General features: G+C 43.9%; 1 protein-coding gene across 2 annotated transcripts; it reads right to left on the bottom strand.

Annotated features, from left to right (window-relative positions):
* Window positions 1-207: 207 nt before the first annotated feature.
* On the bottom strand, window positions 208-19,920 carry ccni (cyclin I). Of its 2 annotated transcripts, none has more exons than XM_041885323.2 (8): window positions 19,690-19,920; window positions 19,049-19,214; window positions 17,632-17,766; window positions 15,035-15,109; window positions 14,471-14,611; window positions 7,470-7,706; window positions 6,413-6,765; window positions 208-1,252 (listed from the first exon to the last, which is right to left on the bottom strand). In XM_041885323.2, exons 2-8 carry the CDS (start codon window positions 19,169-19,171, stop codon window positions 1,162-1,164), a joined length of 1,155 nt encoding a protein of 384 aa, XP_041741257.2. In that variant the 5' UTR covers window positions 19,172-19,214; window positions 19,690-19,920; the 3' UTR covers window positions 208-1,161. The 2 variants fall into 2 exon arrangements, with proteins under 2 accessions (XP_041741257.2, XP_041741256.2); XM_041885322.2 differs by having other exon boundaries at window positions 6,442-6,765.
* Window positions 19,921-20,387: the final 467 nt, after the last annotated feature.

The raw sequence follows: 20,387 nt of genomic DNA, 5'->3' as shown, positions 1-20,387 counted from the left end.
TACACATTAACAATATAATCTATTATAGGGACTGGGAAAACGACCCTGAATACGTCCCAACTGGCACAGTGCCATTGGGACGCAGCCCCTATCTCAATTAAAAAGGTAGTCACCCTTCCACCGTGTTTTTATGAAGTTAATGCACATTGTATATGTTCTGCAATATGCTGAAGAAAACTTTTAAATAGAGTAACAAATGACACGAGATGATTAAAGGTGTTTCTTTATTGGTGCCACAAGGTGAACCAGCAGAGCATCGGAAGTTAACCAGCACCCCAGAAAAAGAGAGAGCTGCTTTTTGCAATAAATACAAAACAAAACATTTCTGAACAGTGAAGACGCGGTATTATGGTGATATACATCTTTATCCCTCTTGACACAAAGCTGTTCATCTTCAGACAACGCACAAACTGGGCAAAACCAAAAACATTGCATTGCTTCAATGAGTAAAATTAACGCTCTTTCGTCAGTAATACGAACCTGTTCCTTCTTTGGTTTTACTTCGACAACACTTTGATGGGACAAAGATAGGAAGGTTGTGGATATTTAGATTAAGTTAACAAAAATCTTATAAACAATCAGTCAGTACTTCACACATATCACTTCTTTCCTACCTGGGCGGGTTAAGACAGTCATCTAGTCTAAACACACTTCCATTCAATCAAACTCTGAAGGATTAAAAGACAACAAGCTGAAGAACATGCTGATGGAAAGAAGACGTATATATGTATTGTAATTTACAGAAGTGGTTAGGACAGAAATAAGATGACATGACCTTACATTAGTCAAGAGAAATCTCTTACACACAGAATCAAAATGGGAGAAGAAGTCATTCTAACTTTTTTTTGAAGGACAAGATTTTTTTCTTTTTAGTTATATCAATATTTTAGTTATCCTTTTATATTCAACAAATAGTTATGAAATAGCAGCATTTTTTTTGTGTGTGACTTTTTTTTGGCTCCGTCTAGGCCTGGGATGGTGGATTAATGTCCATGACTGCTGAAACACTGGGAACACTTGGGACGCCTCTTCCATGCAGCTCAGATAAGATGACGAGAAGGCCTTGGTTTCTTTCTCTTCTCTATGTGAAACTGACGGGTTGGAGAGGGGGACAGGGTGAGGTGTTGCCCTCCTGCCTGACTAGCAGAGGCCCCTCCCCCGTTACCACCGTCCCCTCCGGAGCACCCCCGCTCTCTTCGCTGTAGAGCCGTTTGATCCCGTCGTAGAATTCGTCGACCTCCATCTCCTCCACCTGAAAAATAATTATAATTTTTATAACATTTAAATTTGTAATAGCGCTTTTCATTGGAGTTCTCAAAGCTACTTAGGCAAAAACATAATACAAATCAAATGTTATTGGTCACATGACCGAATTCGACAGGTGTAGACTTTACAGTGAAATGCTTACGACATTCCCAACAATTCAGAGTTAAAAAGACAAATATGTGCACACCAAATAATTAACGAGGCTATATACAAGGAGTACCGGTACCGAGTCAATGTGCAGGGGTACCAGGTAGTAACATGACTATATACAAGGAGTACCGGTACCGAGTCAATGTGCAGGGGTACCAGGTAGTAACATGACTATATACAAGGAGTACCGGTACCGAGTCAATGTGCAGGTAATTCAGTGCGGGTAGGGGTAAAAGTGACCAGGCAATCAGGATATATAATAAACAGAGCAAGATCAATGCATGTGAAGTGTGAAAGTGTGTCCATGTGTGAGTGTGTGGCGTCAATATGCATGTGTGTGTGTGTGTGTGGGAGTGTGTGGGTAGAGTCTAGTGAGTGTTCATAGAGTCAGTGCAAAACAAGACAAATTAATCAATAATAAAGGGTGTTCGTGTAAATTGACCGAGTAGCGATTTGATTAACTGTTCAGCAGTCTTATTGCTTGGGGGTAGAAGCTTTTCAGGTGCCTTCTGGTCCCAGGCTTGGCACTCTGGTACCGCTTGCCGTGTGGTAGCAGAGAGAACAGTCTGACTTGGGTGGCTGGAGTCTGACAATGTTTAGGGCTTTCCTCTGACACCGCCTGGTATAGAGGTCCTGCAATGTTTTATCGGAGTTCGAGACGAGGTGCCCTCTGTCGGCGCCATCTTGCCATGATGGTGTTGGAATCGTGTGCGGCCTTGCAGTCGTGGGTGAACAGGGAGTACAGGTGTGGTCCTCTGTAGCTCAGCTGGTAGAGCACGGCGTTTGTAACGTTAAGGTAGTGGGTTCGATCCCCGGGACCACAAAAATGTATGCACGCACGACTGTAAGTCGCTTTGGATAAAAGCGTCTGCTAAATGGCATATTATTATTATTATTATTACAGGAGGGGCCCCAGTGTTGAGTGTCAGCGTGGAGGATGTTGTTGCCTACTCTCACCACCTGGGGGCGGCCCGTCAGGAAGTCCAGGATCCAGTCCCAGGGTCCTTAACTTAGTGATGCGCTTGGAGGGCACTATGGTGTTGAACGCTGAGCTGTAGTCAATGAACAGCATTCTCACGTAGGTGTTCCTTTTATCCAGGTGGGAAAGGGAAGTGTGGAATGCAATAGAGAATGCGTCATCTGTGGATTTGTTGGGGCGGTATGCGAGTTGGTTTCTGGGATGATGGTGTTTATGTGAGCCATGACCGGCCTTTCAAAGCATTTCATGGCGGTAGTCATTTAGGCAGGTTACCTTGCCGTTCTTAGGCACAGGGACTATGGTGGTTTGCTGGGAAAATGTAAGTATTACAGACTGGTAATCCGTCTGGCCCTGTGGCCTTGTGAATGTTAACCTGTTTAAAGGTCTTACATTGGCTACGGAGCGCGTGATCACACAGTCCTCCGGAACAGCTGGCGCTCTCACGCATGGTTCAGTGTTGCTTGCCTCGACGTGAGCATAGAAGGCATTTTGCTCGTCTGGTTCGCGTCACTGGGCAGCTCTCGGCTGGGTTTCTCTTTGTAATCCGAGATAGTTTGCAAGCCCTGCCACATCCGACGAGCGTCAGAGCCGGTGTAGTAGGATTCGATCTTAGTCCTGTATTGACGCTTTGCCTGTTTGATGGTTCGTCGGAGGGCGTAGCGGGATTAATATAAGCATCCAGAAAATTGTCCTGCTCCTTGAAAGCAGCAGCTCTAGCCCTTAGCTCAGTGCGGATGTTGCCTATAATCCATGGCTTCTGGTTGGGATATGTACGCATGGTCACTGTGGGGACAACGTCGTAAATGCACTTATTAATGAAGTTGGTGACTGATGTGATAAACTCCTCAATGCCATCGGATGAATCCACTTCATCGGACCACTTGCGTATTGACACTGGTACTTCCTTGACACTGGTACTTCCTTGTTTGAGTTTTTGCTTGTAAGCAGGAATCAGGGGGCTAGAGTTATGGTCCGATTTGCCAAATGGAGGGCGGGGGAGAGCTTTGTATGCGTCTCTGTGTGTGTGTGTGGCGTAAAGGTGCCTCTAGAGTTTTTATCCCTCTATTTGCAGAGGTGACATGCTGGTGTAAATGAGGTAAAACGGATTTCAATTTTCCTGCATTAACATCACTGGCCACTAGGAGCGCCGCCTCTGGATGAGCATGTTCTTGTTTGCTTATGGCCCTGTGCAGCTCGTTGAGTGCGGTCTTAGTGCCAGCATCCATGTGTGGTGGTAAATAGACAGCCCACGACAAATACTGATGAAAACTCTTGGTAAATAGTATGGTCTACAGCTTATCATGCGGAACCAGGAGACTTCCCTAATATTAGAGTTCGCTCACCAGCTGTTGTTAATAAAGACACATCTCCCCCCGATCTTACCGGACTGTGCCATTCTGTCCTGTCGATGCATAGAAAAACCAGCTAGATGCATATTATCCATGTCCTTGTTCAGCCACGACTCTGAGAAGCTATAGTATATACAGTGAGGGAAAAAAATATTTGATCCCCTGCTGATTTTTTACGTTTGCCCACTGACAAAGAAATGATCAGTCTATAATTTGAATGGTAGGTTTATTTGAACAGTGAGAAACAGAATAACAACAAAAAGATCCAGAAAAACGCATGTCAAAAATGTTATAAATTGATTTGCATTTTAATGAGGGAAATAACTATTTGACCCCCTCTCAATCAGAAAGATTTCTGGCTCCCAGGTGTCTTTTATACAGGTAACGAGCTGAGATTAGGAGCACACTCTTAAAGGGAGTGCTCCTAATCTAAGCTTGTTACCTGTATAAAAGACACCTGTCCACAGAAGCAATCAATCAATCAGATTCCAAACTCTCCACCATGGCCAAGACCAAAGAGCTCTCCAAGGATGTCAGGGGACAAGATTGTAGACCTACACAAGGCTGGAATGGGGTACAAGACCATCGCCAAGCAGCTTGGTGAGAAGGTGACAACAGTCGGTGCGATTATTCGCAAAATGGAAGAAACACAAAACAACTGTCAATCTCCCCTCGGCCTGGGGCTCCATGCAAGATCTCACCTCGTGGAGTTGCAATGATCATGAGAACGGTGAGGAATCAGCCCAGAACTATACAGGAGGATCTTGTCAATGATCTCAAGGCAGCTGGGACCATAGTCACCAAGAAAACAATTGGTAACACACGACGCCGTGAAGGACTGAAATCCTGCAGCGCCCACAAGGTCCCCCTGCTCAAGAAAGCACATATACAGGGCAGTCTGAAGTTTGCCAATGAACATCTGAATGATTCAGAGGAGAACTTGGTGAAAGTGTTGTGGTCAGATGAGACCAAAATTGAGCTCTTTGGCATCAACTCAACTCGCCGTGTTTGGAGGAGGAGGAATGCTGCCTATGTCCCCAAGAACACCATCCCCACCGTCAAACATGGAGGTGGAAACATTATGCTTTGGGGGTGTTTTTCTGCTAAGGGGACAGGACAACTTCACCGCATCAAAGGGACGATGGACGGGGCCATGTACCGTCAAATCTTGGGTGAGAACCTCCTTCCCTCAGCCAGGGCATTGAAAATGGGTCGTGGATGGGTATTACAGCATGACAATGACCCAAAACACACGGCCAAGGCAACAAAGGAGTGGCTCAAGAAGAAGCACATTAAGGTCCTGGAGTGGCCTAGCCAGTCTCCAGACCTTAATCCCATAGAAAATCTGTGGAGGGAGCTGAAGGTTCGAGTTGCCAAATGTCAGCCTTGAAACCTTAATGACTTGGAGAAGATCTGCAAAGAGGGGTGGGACAAAATCCCTCCTGAGATGTGTGCAAACCTGGTGGCCAACTACAAGAAACGTCTGACCTCTGTGATTGCCAACAAGGGTTTTGCCACCAAGTACTAAGTCATGTTTTGCAGAGGGGTCAAATACTTATTTCCCTCATTAAAATGCAACTCAATTTATAACATTTTTTACATGTGTTTTTCTGGATTTTTTTGTTGTTATTCTGTCTCTCACTGTTCAAATAAACCTACCATTAAAATTATAGACTGATAATTTCTTTGTCATTGGGAAAACGTACAAAATCAGCAGGGGATCAAATACTTTTTTCCCTCACTGTATATATCTAGGTCCAAAAGACTTCTCAACAGCTTCTACCCCCAAGCCATAAGACTCCTGAACAGCTAATCATGGCTACCCAGACTATTTGCACTGCCCCCCCCCCCCACCCCATCCTTTTTACGCTGCTGCTACTCTGTTAATTATTTATGCATATAGTCACTTTAACTCTACCCACATGTACATATTACTTCAACTACCTCAACTAGTCGGTGCCCCCGCACATTGACTCTGCACCGCACCCCCTGTATATATAGCCTCCCTACTGTTATTTTATTTTACTTCTGCTCTTTTTTCTCAACACTTTTTTTGTTGTTGTTTTATTTTTACTTTTTTGTTAAAATAAATGCACTGTTGGTTAAGGGCTGTAAGTAAGCATTTCACTGTAATGTCTGCACCTGTTGTATTCGGCGCATGTGACCAATAAAATTTGATTTGATTTGATTTATTACAGTTCTTAATGTCCTATTGATAGGATAGTCTCGAACGGAGCTCGCCAATAGAACAGAGGGTAGAGGCGATTTATTCATTCTCCGCTGTAGTCTCATCAGGGTGCATGCGGCCGCACCGGCCTCTATAGCGCTATGTTCTCCTTTTTCAAGTGTCGGGGATTAGGGCCTGGTCCGGGGATAATCAATATTTATTTAGCGTCCGACTCGTTGAAGTAGAAGTCCTCGTCCAAATGGAGGTTAGTGATCTCTGTTCTGATGTCCACAAGCTCTTTTAGGAAACGATGGCGGAAACATTATGTACCAAAGAAAGTTAAGATCAGCGCAAAAAAAAAAATACAAAGTAGCACAATTGGTCAGGAGCCCATAAAACGGCAGCCATTCTCTTCATACCATAAAAACAACATGCATTTAGAATCAAGGCAGGTGAAATAGCAATAGTAGGCTAGGTAGGTAGGTGTTAAAAATACTTTACTCCGGTTGATGGAGTAGCCAAGCTCTCACCTTGCGCTTGGCTGAGAGCTTGCAGCGCAGGTGGACTTGGTGGGGGTGGTGGCTGGGCATGGGCGGACCGTGGACCTGGAGCAGGGCGGTGGTGGAGGAGACCCTGGAGAGGCTTCGGTCCCTGGGGGCCGGGGCTGGTGGGTCTGTGACTGGGGAGAGGAGCCTGGTGTTGGAGTCTCCTTCCCCTTCGTCGCAGGGGTCCGAGGCCAGACTGTGGTCCAGGGGCTGGTAGATGTATACAGTGTTGGGAGGCAGGGAAGCTTCCTGTGTGGACAGGCGACGTGACACCAACTCTCGACAGCGGATGAGCTGAGAACTATCGATCTAGGAGGGGGAGTAAAACGAGAATCTTGATTATAATTCTGTTATTGTGCGTAAAAATTATGAAACCAATGGACAGCAACGGTTCCCAAGGGCATCCTGATAACACAGCTGACATTTTTTTAAACCGTGGATTCAATACGTGGGAGGGACTACAACATCCCATCTTTTTCTCCCCTGTATTTGTTATGATTTCATTGAACAGATGGTGAGAGAACGAGAGATGTGAGGTGAGTGTGTCAGACTGGACACGTCAACACCAGTACATCTGTGTGCTGTAGGCAGAAGGCCTCACTGCCTAACTGGCCCCTATCTAAACATGCCATTATACTGTACTGCAGGCCTTCCGGTGCTTTCCTGAGCAGGAGGACCATGAACGTTTAGTACCTGTGCTTTGCTGAGCAGGAGGATAGTGAACGTTTAGTACCTGTGCTTTCCTGAGCAGGAGGATAGTGAATGTTTAGTACCTGTGCTTTCCTGAGCACGAGGACCATGAACGTTTAGTACCTGTGCTTTCCTGAGCAGGAGGATAGTGAATGTTTAGTACCTGTGCTTTGCTGAGCAGGAGGATAGTGAATGTTTAGTACCTGTGCTTTGCTGAGCAGGAGGATAGTGAACGTTTAGTACCTGTGCTTTGCTGAGCAGGAGGATAGTGAACGTTTAGTACCTGTGCTTTGCTGAGCAGGAGGATAGTGAACGTTTAGTACCTGTGCTTTGCTGAGCAGGAGGATAGTGAGAGCCAGCCAGTCAGGGCAGATATTCTCCAGCTCCAGGGTGATGAGGGCCAGTGCCAGCATGGATCCCCGGGAGAGGGGCTGTAGCAGGGTGCTGTCGGCCAGGCAGTAGTGCAGCTGCTGGGTCAACACTGACAGGTGCTGCGACGGGTTACAGCCCACCAGACCAACCAAGAACCGGGACTTGCAAGACAGCACCATGGCATGGAACTGAAGGGGAACAGCAGTGTGTAAGAGAATGGTGCCAGCAACACCAAGGTTATGGGTTCACAACATTTGATCCCCACAGGGATCTCATTTCCATAATAAACATACTAAAAAAATGTCTGCACTCAGTTACCTGAGGGAGAACAGCAGATTATAGACAAACAGTGATAGAGTTCAAGGCATTTAGCTGAATAACACAAAACTGAGTTTGTTAATAAAGTAGTCAGATACCGCTCCTAAACAGGGCGGTATTCTGGTGGACACAGTCACGGGCAGGACCGAGCCAGAACCGCCACTGTTTACTTCAAGCCTCTAGTGGAGGTTCTGGTTAGGACTATGAATGAATGTGGTGGTGGAAGAACAGGACTCACGTCACCTATTATACGTTTTAAAAGTGATTACCTATTAGGGTTGGGGGCGGGAACCAGATTTTTCCAAACCTTCATAGCGTTCCTGTACCACACCAGGGGTGTACAGTGTTACCGGTAGTGTAGACAAGGGGCGCTAAAATCTTGATCCGGGAAGGGATTTGATAGTCAGATTCAGAGTGTTTAATAGTCACATGTACATGGTTGCAGGTGGGACTGAAGGGTACAGTGAACATCTTAGGCTCCAACATGCAGGACTAAGTGAAGTAAAAGAATGAAAATGTTAATCAAACTATAGAAATAGAACTAGCACTATACACATAACAACTGTGGCAGTGGTGAATAAATACATGTCCATTGGGGTAGAGGCAGAGTAAAGACTGGGGGGGGAATGTCCATTGGGGTGGAGGCAGAGTAAAGACTAGGGGGAATGTCCATTGGGGTGGAGGCAGAGTAAAGACTAGGGGGGGAATGTCCATTGGGGTGGAGGCAGAGTAAAGACTAGGGGGGAATGTCCATTGAGGGGAAGTAGGGACTAAATGAAATAAAAATTACAATAACAAAAAAATCTATAATAAACATATTAACAACTGCAACAGTGATGAATGTCTTTGGGGGGGGTGTCCATAGAGGGAACAGCAGGTAAGGGAAGTGACCATTCAGGGAGGGCAGGAGGGGGATAGGGGGAGGGAAGTGACCATTCAGGGAGGGCAGGAGGGGGATAGGGGGAGCAGGTTGCTGACTAGTGGTGGCTATTCAGCAGCCTAATGGTGTGAGTAGAAACTATTGGCCAGTCTTCCAGTTTTTGCCATGATGCTCCTGTACTGCCCAGCTTCTGAGTGATGGAAGCGGGGAGAACAGGGCATGGCTTGGGTGGCTGGGGTCCCCGATTATCTTCTTGGCCTTCCTGTGACACCTGGTGTTGTAGGTGTCCTGTAGGGCAGGCAGTGTGCACCCAATGGTGCGTTCTGCTACACGTATCACCCTCTGAAGAGGCTTGCGGTCCGCGGCGGTGCAGTTGCCGTACCAGGCTGTGATGCAGTCCGACAGTATGCTCTCGATGGTGCTCCTGTAGAACACGGCGGTGCAGTTGCCGTACCAGGCTGTGATGCAGCCCGACAGTATGCTCTCGATGGGGCTCCTGTAGAACACGGCGGTGCAGTTGCCGTACCAGGCTGTGATGCAGCCCGACAGTATGCTCTCGATGGGGCTCCTGTAGAACACGGCGGTGCAGTTGCCGTACCAGGCTGTGATGCAGTCCGACAGTATGTTCTCAATGGGGCTCCTGTAGAACACTGAGGGCCCTCGGGGACAGGCCGGATTTCTTCAGCATCCTGAGGTTGAAGAGTCACTGTCATGCCTTCACCAAGGGTGTCTGTGTGGTTTGACCATTTCAGCTCCTCGGAGATGTGCACACAGAGGAATTTGAAGTTATTGACCGTCTCCACGGTGGCCCCCGTTAATGAGGATGGGGGCGTGTCCAGCCTGGTTCCTCCTGAAGTCCACAATCAGCTCCTTTGTTTTGCTGACGTTGAGGGGAGAGGCTGTTTACCTGCCCATCTTAATCTTTTATTGGCCAGTCTGAGATGTGGCTTTTTCTTTGGAACTCTGCCTAGAATGTCAGCATCCCAGAGTCGCCTCTTCACTGTTGACGTTGAGACTGGTGTTTTGCGGGTACTATTTAATGAAGCTGCCAGTTGAGGACCTGTGAGGCGCCTGTTTCTCAAACTAGACCCTCTAATGTATTTGTCCTCTTGCTCAGTTGTGCACCGGGGCCTCCCACTCCTCTTTCTATTCTGGTTAGAGCCAGTTTGCGCTGTTCTTTGAAAGGAGTAGTACACAGCGTTGTACGAGATCCTCAGCTTCTTGGCAATTTCTTGCATGGAATAGCCTTCATTTCTCAGAACAAGAATAGACTGACGAGTTTCAGAAGAAATGTCTTTGTTTCTGGCCATTTTGAGCCTGTAATCGAACCCACAATTGCTGATGCTCCAGATACTCAACTAGTCTCATGGCCAGTTGTATTGCTTCTTTAATCAGCACAACAGTTTTCAGCTGTGCTAACATAATTGCAAAAGGGTTTTCTAATGATCAATTAGCCTTTTAAAATTATAAACTTGGATTAGCAAACACAACGTGCCATTGGAACACAGGACTGATGGTTGCTGATAATGGGCCTATGTAAATATTCCATTAAAAATCAGCCGTTTCCAGCTACAATAGCCATTTACAACATCTAACTGTATTTCTGATCAATTTGGTGTTATTTTAAATGGAAACAACTCTTCCTAAGTTAAAACATTAGTATTGTGTTGTTTAAAAATGAACATGAACTTATTTTCTTTGCATTATTCGAGGTCTGACTACACTGCACCTAAATGCTCTAAATGACAATATTTTTATTTGGAATTTGGGAGAAATGTTGGCAGTAGTTTATAGAATAAAACAAAAATGTTAATTTCACCCAAACACATAACTATAAATAGTAAAACCAGAGAAACTTATATATTTTTGCAGTGGTCTCTTAATTTTTTCCAGAGATGTATATACACACACACAAAAGTATGTGGACACCCCTTCAAATTAGTGGATTTTCGCTATTTCAGCCACACCCGTTGCTGACAGGTGTATAAAATCGAGCACAGAGCCATGCAATCTCCATAGACAAACATTGTCAGTAAGTACCTGTAAGTCGCTCTTGATAAGAGCGTCTGCTAAATGACTAAAATGTAAAAAGGCTGAGCTGTAGTCGATGAACAGCATCCTCACATATGCATTCCTTTTGTCCAGGTGGGTGAGGGCAGTGTGCAGTGCAATGGCGATTGCATCATCCGTGGATCTGTCAGGGCGGTAGGTAAATTGGAGAGGGTCGAGTGTGTCGGGGAGGGAGGAGGTGATATGGTCTTTGACTAGCCTCTCGAAGCACTTCATGATGACGGAAGTGAGTGCTACTGGTTGGTAGTCATTCAGTTCAGTTACTTTCCCTTTCTTGGGTTCGGGGATGATATCTTGAAGCAGGTGGGGATATCGGCCTGAGCTAGGGAGAGATTGCTATAACTAGGAACCTTGGTCTTGCAAGCGCGACACAAACCAAATGCATAGCTGGATATATATTGTGGTTAAACTCAAATATACCAATTGATTTAAAAAAATGTTATTTTTAGAAAAAATGTTTAAGAAAGCTATAATCTTCGTAACTGATATCGTAGGTAGGACTGGTGGAGTTGTCGCACATGCAGCTAACAAAACCATATGGAAATGTCTGCTCTACCCAAAATTACAACCAAATAATTGCAGCCTTACCGCAAAAATGGGAGAGGAAAGTGGAAGGAGGAGAAAGTAAGGAACTTGTCTGTCGGCCCTGCATTAAAGACCAAAATTGGTTAAAGACCAAAATTGGTTAAAGAAAATTGTGATAAATAAAAAACTATACCAGTTTCATTTAAGGACCAAAGGATCGTCAGCCGTCCCATATAGATTGCAAAATAGTTGGGAAGAGATTTTTGACGTACCGATCCCATGGCATAGTGTTTATGAACTGATACGCAAAACGACGCCAGATTCAAAACTTAGAATTGTTCTATTTAAATTATTATATAAAATTCTTGCACCAATATAATGTTATTTATATGGGGGATACAATCTTCCCAGCTCTGCAGATTTTGCTGCGAAGAGACAGAATCATTATATCATTTGTTTTGGTACTGTCCATTTGTAGCTTGTTTTTGGTCACAGGTCCTGGAATGGCTGAAGGATTGGAATATTTACCTGGCGCTAACCCTGCAGATAGCACTACTGGGTGATCTGAAAAGTCATAGTCAGTCGATCTATAATATAATAATACTTTTAGCAAAAATGTTTATTTTCAATTTACAATCTGTAGAAACACTGAGAATAGAAAGGTTCAGAACTTTTGTGAAACATCACAGCACAGTTGAAAAATATATGGCAAATAGAAATCCAATATGGATGGTGTTAAGAGATAGATGGGAGGTGTTGAATGGAGCTGAAGGATGGGACTAATAACAACAACTAATAACAACAAGATAACTAATGTAAAGCATACTGTGTCCATAATAAGTATATAGGTTATAGGTTGAGAGCTTTTGTGAAAGAGCACAGTTAGAAAGATATGGCATATAGAAGCAAACCGGATGGACATCATGAAAATGATCGGAGAGGTTGAGGGTAGAGGAAGTTCAGGAGTAAAAACAAACAAAATATAATTATTGTAAAATTGACTGTGTCCATACAATGTAGATAGTAAGTATAAGCTGGAAGTAGAGGCCTAAGCGTTGTTGTTCACTAGTTTACTCCAATTAGGGGAGGGGTGGTGGGGTTGGAAAGTAATAAAGGGAAATATATTTTTTTAAAGGATATAAATACACATACAGTGGGGAAAAAAAGTATTGTCAGCCACCAATTGTGCAAGTTCTCCCACTTAAAAAGATGAGAGAGGCCTGTAATTTTCATCATAGGTACACGTCAACTATGACAGACAAATTGAGAAGAAAAAATCCAGAAAATCACATTGTAGGATTTTTAATGAATTTATTTGCAAATTGTGGTGGAAAATAAGTATTTGGTCACCTACAAACAAGCAAGATTTCTGGCTCTCACAGACCTGTAACTTCTTCTTTAATAGGCTCCTCTGTCCTCCACTCGTTACCTGTATTAATGGCACCTGTTTGAACTTGTTATCAGTATAAAAGACACCTGTCCACAACCTCAAACAGTCACACTCCAAACTCCACTATGGCCAAGACCAAAGAGCTGTCAAAGGACACCAGAAACAAAATTGTAGACCTGCACCAGGCTGGGAAGACTGAATCTGCAATAGGTAAGCAGCTTGGTTTGAAGAAATCAACTGTGGGAGCAATTATTAGGAAATGGAAGACATACAAGACCACTGATAATCTCCCTCGATCTGGGGCTCCACGCAAGATCTCACCCCGTGGGTCAAAATGATCACAAGAACGGTGAGCAAAAATCCCAGAACCACACGGGGGGACCTAGTGAATGACCTGCAGAGAGCTGGGACCAAAGTAACAAAGCCTACCATCAGTAACACACTACGCCGCCAGGGACTCAAATCCTGCAGTGCCAGACGTGTCCCCCTGCTTAAGCCAGTACATGTCCAGGCCCGTCTGAAGTTTGCTAGAGTGCATTTGGATGATCCAGAAGAGGATTGGGAGAATGTCATATGGTCAGATGAAACCAAAATAGAACTTTTCGGTAAAAACTCAACTCGTTGTGTTTGGAGGACAAAGAATGCTGAGTTGCATCCAAAGAACACCATACCTACTGTGAAGCATGGGGGTGGAAACATCATGCTTTGGGGCTGTTTTTCTGCAAAGGGACCAGGACGACTGATCCGTGTAAAGGAAAGAATGAATGGGGCCATGTATCGTGAGATTTTGAGTGAAAACCTCCTTCCATCAGCAAGGGCATTGAAGATGAAACGTGGCTGGGTCTTTCAGCATGACAATGATCCCAAACACACTGCCCGGGCAACAAAGGAGTGGCTTCGTAAGAAGCATTTCAAGGTCCTGGAGTGGCCTAGCCAGTCTCCAGATCTCAACCCCACAGAAAATCTTTGGAGGGAGTTGAAAGTACGTGTTGCCCAGCGACAGCCCCAAAACATCACTGCTCTAGAGGAGATCTGCATGGAGGAATAGGCCAAAATACCAGCAACAGTGTGTGAAAACCTTGTGAAGACTTACAGAAAACGTTTGACCTGTGTCATTGCCAACAAAGGGTATATAACAAAGTATTGAGAAACTTTTGTTATTGACCAAATACTTATTTTCCACCATAATTTGCAAATAAATTCATAAAAAATCCTACAATGTGATTTTCTGGATTTTTTCCCCTCATTTTGTCTGTCAGAGTTGACGTGTACCTATGATGAAAATTACAGGCCTCTCTCATCTTTTTAAGTGGGAGAACTTGCACAATTGGTGGCTGACTAAATACTTTTTTCCCCCACTGTATATATATATATATATATATTTATGTGTATGTATGTATGTGTATGTATTTGTGTGTGTATGTGTATATATATATATACACAATCTGCAGTATTAAAGCTGATCTACCCCTAATAAAAAATATAAAAATATATATTTAAAAAATGCATAGCCCTGAGCTGGATGTAATTAATTTGCCATATCTTAAATAGTTAACTGATATTTATAAGCAGTGGCGTAGCAATGCAGTATACGGTATACCGCCCAAGCCTTTCCCTCAAAAATCAGGGCAGTATTCTGGTGGATACAGTCACGGGCAGAACCGAGCCAGAACCTCCACTAGAGGCTAGTTTATGGTTAAAGTGGTGGTTCTGGCTCGGACAGGAGTATAAATACAATACAATACAATACAATACAATACAATACTCACAATATGTAGAAATTCCAGCGGTGTTGCAGTGTGCAGGTCCCAGTTGAGTTTATCCAGAATGATCCTCTCCATTCTCAGGATCTCTGATGGAGAGCAGCCACAGCTGCTGCTGCTTGCCAAGTCACGCAACAACGGCACACGCTGCACAGACAGAGAGCAAGAGCGAGAGAGAGAGAGAGAGAGAGAGAGACAGAGAGAGCGAGAGATAGAGAGAGAGAGAGACAGAGAGAGCGAGAGAGAGACAGAGAGACAGAGAGAGAGAAAGAGAAAGAGGACTTTGAGTTAGTTGGGTTCAACCCACTTTCTCCACCTGCCAACTTGCTGTCTAGCTCTCTAGACTTCATCTAGCATTAAAACTATTGGAGCCAATCTTCATAGTGAGCGACATTTCAGCATTTGGAAAATAATTTTCGTTGGGACATTCATTGACAGTTTGTTTTTAATACAGCTGCAAATCATATTGCCAAATGTTTGGACAACAAAGCTGAATAGAAAGAAACCAATAATGTGAATAGCGAAGGACATTAAGGAAGGACTGATGGTGTGACGCTAGGATGTAATCACCTCGTCTTCCTCGCTGCTTTTGGCAGCCAGGAAGTAACAGGCGATGGCAATGCAGCGGAGGTACTTTGGACGGGCCTGAGGAGAGGAGAGAGAGACGGGGTCAGGAGGACTAAGTGACGTCACTAGTACCCAGTGGCTAAACTCAGCACCCTGGGTTCTACCCGTTCCCTGTACAGACAACTAGCCAGGGACACACAGAAAGGGAACCAGCCTGTCACTTTGGACGGGCCTGAGGAGAGAATGGAGAGACTGGGTCAGGACTGACGTCTGATTCACACCATTAAGCCAGACCAGACCAGTAGTTTAGCTTAGCTTAGCTCAGTTGGGCTCTGTTGAGCAGGGTTGGGGTCAATTCCATTTAGATTCTAGTCAATTCAGGAAGTATACTGAAACTCCAATTATCTTCAATGCTTTTCAATAAGGAAAACTTCCAATTATAATTTTTTTGACTTTCTGAATTGTCCCAAACCCTGCTGTAGAGAATAGACAGGGGAGACTGGATCATGACTCATGATTGTTCCCTCTACAGACAACCTGCCAGGGACAGACAATGGCACCCTATTCCCTTTATAGTGCACTACTTTTGACCAGAGCCCTAGTAGTGCACTATATAGGGAACAGGTTGCAATTTGGGATGCAGCCACAGAAGGGTTAATAACTAGGGCAGAAGGTGATGTTCCCCACTTTATAGGACTACTACTCTGTAAGGGAGCCAGCCCAGGTTAAAGACATTCTCCAGGACTACTACTCTGTAAGGGAGCCAGCCCAGGTTCAAGACATTCTCTGGTACTTTGTATACGTTTAAGTCATAAGTGGTCCTCGAAAATTGCCTACTGTTCTCTCTCACTCAATCAAATGGCGAGGGGCTGAACCTCATTGGCTGGAACTTGAATTACTAGGGGGCTGGCCCAAGTGAATTAAAACGTAAGAAACAAAAACGGGCTGCGAGCGTCAACGGCGTCAAGCACAAAGCGCATTAAATTAGAAAATCAAGTCTATATTTCTCGCGTCTACGCAGAGCAACGCTGCTAAAATAATATTTTACCTTTATGTAACTAGGCAAGTCAGTTAAGAACAAATTCTTGTTTACAATGACGGCCTACACCGGCCAAACCCGGACGATGCTGGGCCAATTGTGCGCCGCCCTATGGGACTCCCAATCACGGCCGGTTGTGATACAGCCTGGAATCGAACCAGGGGGTCTGTAGTGACGCCTCAAGCACTGAGATGCAGTGCCTTAGACCGCTGCGCCACTCGGGGTGTGGGTCGTTTGTAGCAAAGGAATTTGAGAAATTGTTATGATCTTCCCTATGTAGACTAGCTTAAGATGTAGTTTAAAATCTATTGGGCTGTAAGATAAGGTTTCAGTCAAATAGGCTATATATTTTCTAACAATTGCAGCCTACCAGTGTTGATTTCAATCGCATATAGCCTAGGCAGGCTGGAAAATTCAAGGACTCCAATTTCAAGAGAGAACATTGTTATGTAGAAAGAACGAGACTAGCTAAATTCTTTATTAACTGCTCGGGTGTATCTACAACTCTCCTCACGCTCGTGAGCTAACATAACATCTAGTGCAGTCAGGTATGGTGGCTCCGGTAGGAAATATAAGGTGAGTCAAAAGGAACACACAACAATAATTCACAAGGGCTACATAGCGAACATAACAAATACAAACTGTTTATATGGATTCTCATGAAAATTAATGTGGCATACGCTACGCATGTTAATTTACTTCCTCTACTCTCGCTTACAAAATGTTTACGCCCTTGACGGCGTCTCTCCGTGTGGTTTCGGCTATGACGTTCGTCTCTCACCCCTGGATTTATGGTATTACTGGCTTAGTACACAAGGGGGCGTCAAAAAACCCCAAAAAAACCCAGTGGCTTCGATTAACAGAATGCTAACCCAATTAGCATAATAGCTATTTTCCATGCAGGCTGCTTGCAAAATATGCTAACGAGTGCAAACGGAAATAAACTAAATCGCAAAGACAGGCAATCCAGCTCAAAGTTATACATATATAGGTAGGAGCTACTGAATGTTATTTTTGGTGAGTTTGGACATTTACAAGAGAATGTGAACGAGAGACATTGTGCAAATGAGCAAAGTTTTGTCGAGATCGGTGTGGAAGAACTTGACTGGCCTGCACAGAGTGCTGACCACGACCCCATCAAACACCTTCAGGATGAACTGGAACACCAACGGCGAGCCAGGCCTAATCGCCCAACATCAGTGCCCGACCTCACTAATGCTCTTGTGGCTGAATGGAGGCAAGGGCTGGGCTGAGCAGAGTAGGCAGGCCCGTTGCCCTAGCGACTCCAGACTCCACACAGACACAGCATGTACACATGCTGCTCCAGTGAACTCTAGAGTGTAGGCTACTTCCTGCAACATCAGGTTTGGTAAGCTACAGATTAATTTAAAAAAAAAAAAAAATCTAGCTAACTCATAAAACCGTAAAATCTAGTCCAAGAGTAGTCACAGTGAACATAAGAAATATACCCTAGCCTACACAGCTGGTAAGGTTAAAGATGCTGTTGACATTCTATATAGACCTATAGCTGATAAGACTAAAGATTGTGTTGCCATCTTACCTTTATAGCGCCTAAAAACCTGTCTAAAATACTGATGGCCAGGGAGAGGGTCTCTGGATAGAGCTTGGTGTCACTGTTCAGATCAATGAGCCAGTACACAGCCTCATCGCGCTGGGCAGGGGAGATGTCTGTATCCTAGGAATAATCACACAGGGGTCAGTTAAAATGACAGGACACCTCACAGGTCAGTTACAGAGGAGACATAGCACGAGCATCATCCCTTTCACATTCAGGGAAAATAAACTCAAAAGTTCCAATTAGGCTACAATATCAATGTCCAATGTATTAAAACCACTCACTTAAAATCATTAACAAAAGTCTCAACCAAAACAAACAAAATCAAATCATAGACTTGATTAAAGTACAGAAACAATCATTATTGAAGGGGTGCCTGAATGTCAATTAAAGAAACAAATACAGTCAACATTTCAACTAAAAGGTCAAGCTGTCCCTTGAAGACAAAGAATGACTTGAGGCAAACAGAACAACCAAACCAGGGAATAAGTAAAAGAGAATGTTAGACTTTCTGAACCGGCCTGTAACCCGACACTGGTCTAACCAGCCCTGCCCCCACTGGAAGCTTTTAGCCTCAGACATAGGTTTCGTCCCAAATGGCACACTATTCCCTATTTAGTGCACTACTTTTGTGTAGTGTACTAGGGAATAGGATGTAATTTGGGATGCAGCATTGCTTTCAAGTGACCTGAACTCTAGCTTTGCCCTAAAGCCACTTCTCACCATTATGTTGCCTTGTTAAAGAGAAATTATAGTGAAATGACTCAACGAGCAAAACAACCAATCTATTAGGACCCCGTTATTGTCTTGACTTGCTTGAATTGACTGACTGGTTTACCCCTTTTACTGTACTCTGTTTTGGGACAGGTTGTATCTGTTACTGCACTCTGCTTTGGGACTGACTTGCCTAGTTAAATAAAGGTTAAAAAAATAAATAAAAAATTGCTTATCTTAGCTGAGGAGGTTTTAGCAACATGTTGATGACCACACTGTGTCCATGTGTACTTTTAGGCTAATCAGATAGATAGAAGCGTGCTGCAGTGAGTCAGCAGGAAAGAGCCTCAGATTAACAGTCAGGCATCCTTTTCAAATCCTGTTAACACCTTCAGCAGGTTTCTGTTGCTAGGCAGAGATCAGGGCAGGTCTGTTCATTGGACTAATGAGTAGGGTGGAAGTGAAAGCATGAACCTCAGCCACAGCAGGTGCTTCAGTCAATGCCCCTTTGCACTCACAAACGAAAGCAAATGGGTCCTCCTCATAACTCTGACCTTAGGCGATATAGATATCTGTACCAAGTAAATAACCTAAGAAAGATACCACCTCCAAACAAAGTTTAACATGACCTGCTGCATGCTCTTTCATATGGACAACAGCACAGTGTTTTATGTGTTGTGGGATTCACCTGAACGCTGGTATACGTCTTTTTGGGCACGTACGCTTTCCACATCTGGGCTTCCCTAGAGGCGGCCTTTTCCAGAAGAAAAGACAGCCTCTGGCTTTCCAATGGTTCGGCAAACTTCATCATTGCGTCCCCTGGATACGCCTACCTCCCCACTGGATACAGCTACCTGTAAATGGCACAGCAAACACACAGAAGAGAACATGTTTCACAACATGTTTATGAATTGTAATTACACCCTAGTTAAGGGTGATACAGTAATCGTAAGAATGTTTGGTAACCTGGTTTACGGACACTGATCCCCACCAAATATGCTCATTCATTTTCCCAACTAGCGAAACGCTTGTCTGTAGTAACAACAGTGAAGAGGCATTAGACGATTCAGGCTAATATTACCGTGTGCAACAAACTAGCCAACACTAGCGAGTTACGCTAACATTAGTTAGCCAGTTAGTTGACGTAACAGTTAGCTAACTACCGAACTATCGAGAACAGAAACAAACACTAACCGATGGTAAACGTTAGTTAGCTAATAAGTAAATGTTTCATTAATAGACAACGTCCATTATCCAAGATAACTTCATTTATTCATAAAAACGATATGGCTAGAAAGCTCTACTTCATGCTAGCTAGCATTAGCTTACCTTCCCTGCAAAGCTGTGGGAATCACAGTTCGACTTGGAAATCATCCGGTCCATTAAACTGAGGTAAAACAAAAAGGTAAATCGGGTTTTAAGTTACTCCATCTTCGATTCCATGTTGTGTTTTATTTTGGGGAGAAATGGGGGTCTTCCAAATGAAATGTATATGAAAATGGTACGGAATAGACAGATACGTCTACTTCCGAGTAGGAGACTCTTCGGAGAGAGCGAAATCGATCCGCATACGTGCATTACGCAGCTATTCCTGAAAATGAATATTGTACCAATATTTGGGACAAATGTTATATTTATTGATTTATTATGCTTAATTAAAAAGACAATTGTTGTTTAAGGGTTTATCATGAATTTGAGCTATGACATTACATTTGTTTTCCATTGTATTCGATGTTTGGTAGGCCTATTTTCTATTGCGAATGAATCCTACTACAATGTTATGTAATACGTTTCAGCCGTTTTCTTTACCCTTTGCCAACCACGACTGAATATGACAGATTTGTATAAATTAACCACTATTTGTGATAATACTGTGCATAGGGGACATAAATACATGAGCCTGTGATATACAAATAAAACAGAGAGACCACATACTTACACCTTGTTCTTAATAGGAAAATTATTTACTGCCAATGCTTCACCGCTAAATGAATGAATACATCTTTCCTTTTCTTTGAATTATTGAA

The sequence above is a fragment of the Coregonus clupeaformis genome, chromosome 9, assembly GCF_020615455.1.
Source record: "Coregonus clupeaformis isolate EN_2021a chromosome 9, ASM2061545v1, whole genome shotgun sequence".
Classification (NCBI taxonomy): Eukaryota; Metazoa; Chordata; class Actinopteri; order Salmoniformes; family Salmonidae; genus Coregonus; species Coregonus clupeaformis.
The sequence above is the reverse complement of the archived record's forward strand: the minus strand, read 5'-3'. Positions and strand labels throughout refer to the sequence as shown.

Bases quoted from the DNA above. Each gene is read 5' to 3' on its own strand.
- ccni (XM_041885322.2), bottom strand. From the start codon at position 19,171: ATGATGAAGTTTGCCGAACCATTGGAAAGCCAGAGGCTGTCTTTTCTT. The intron at 15,110-17,631 runs GTAAGATGGCAA...TCCTCTCCTCAG, and splicing joins GGTTTTTAGGCGCTATAAAG to GCCCGTCCAAAGTACCTCCG. The intron at 14,612-15,034 runs GTGATTACATCC...CTGTCTGTGCAG, and splicing joins AAAGCAGCGAGGAAGACGAG to CGTGTGCCGTTGTTGCGTGA.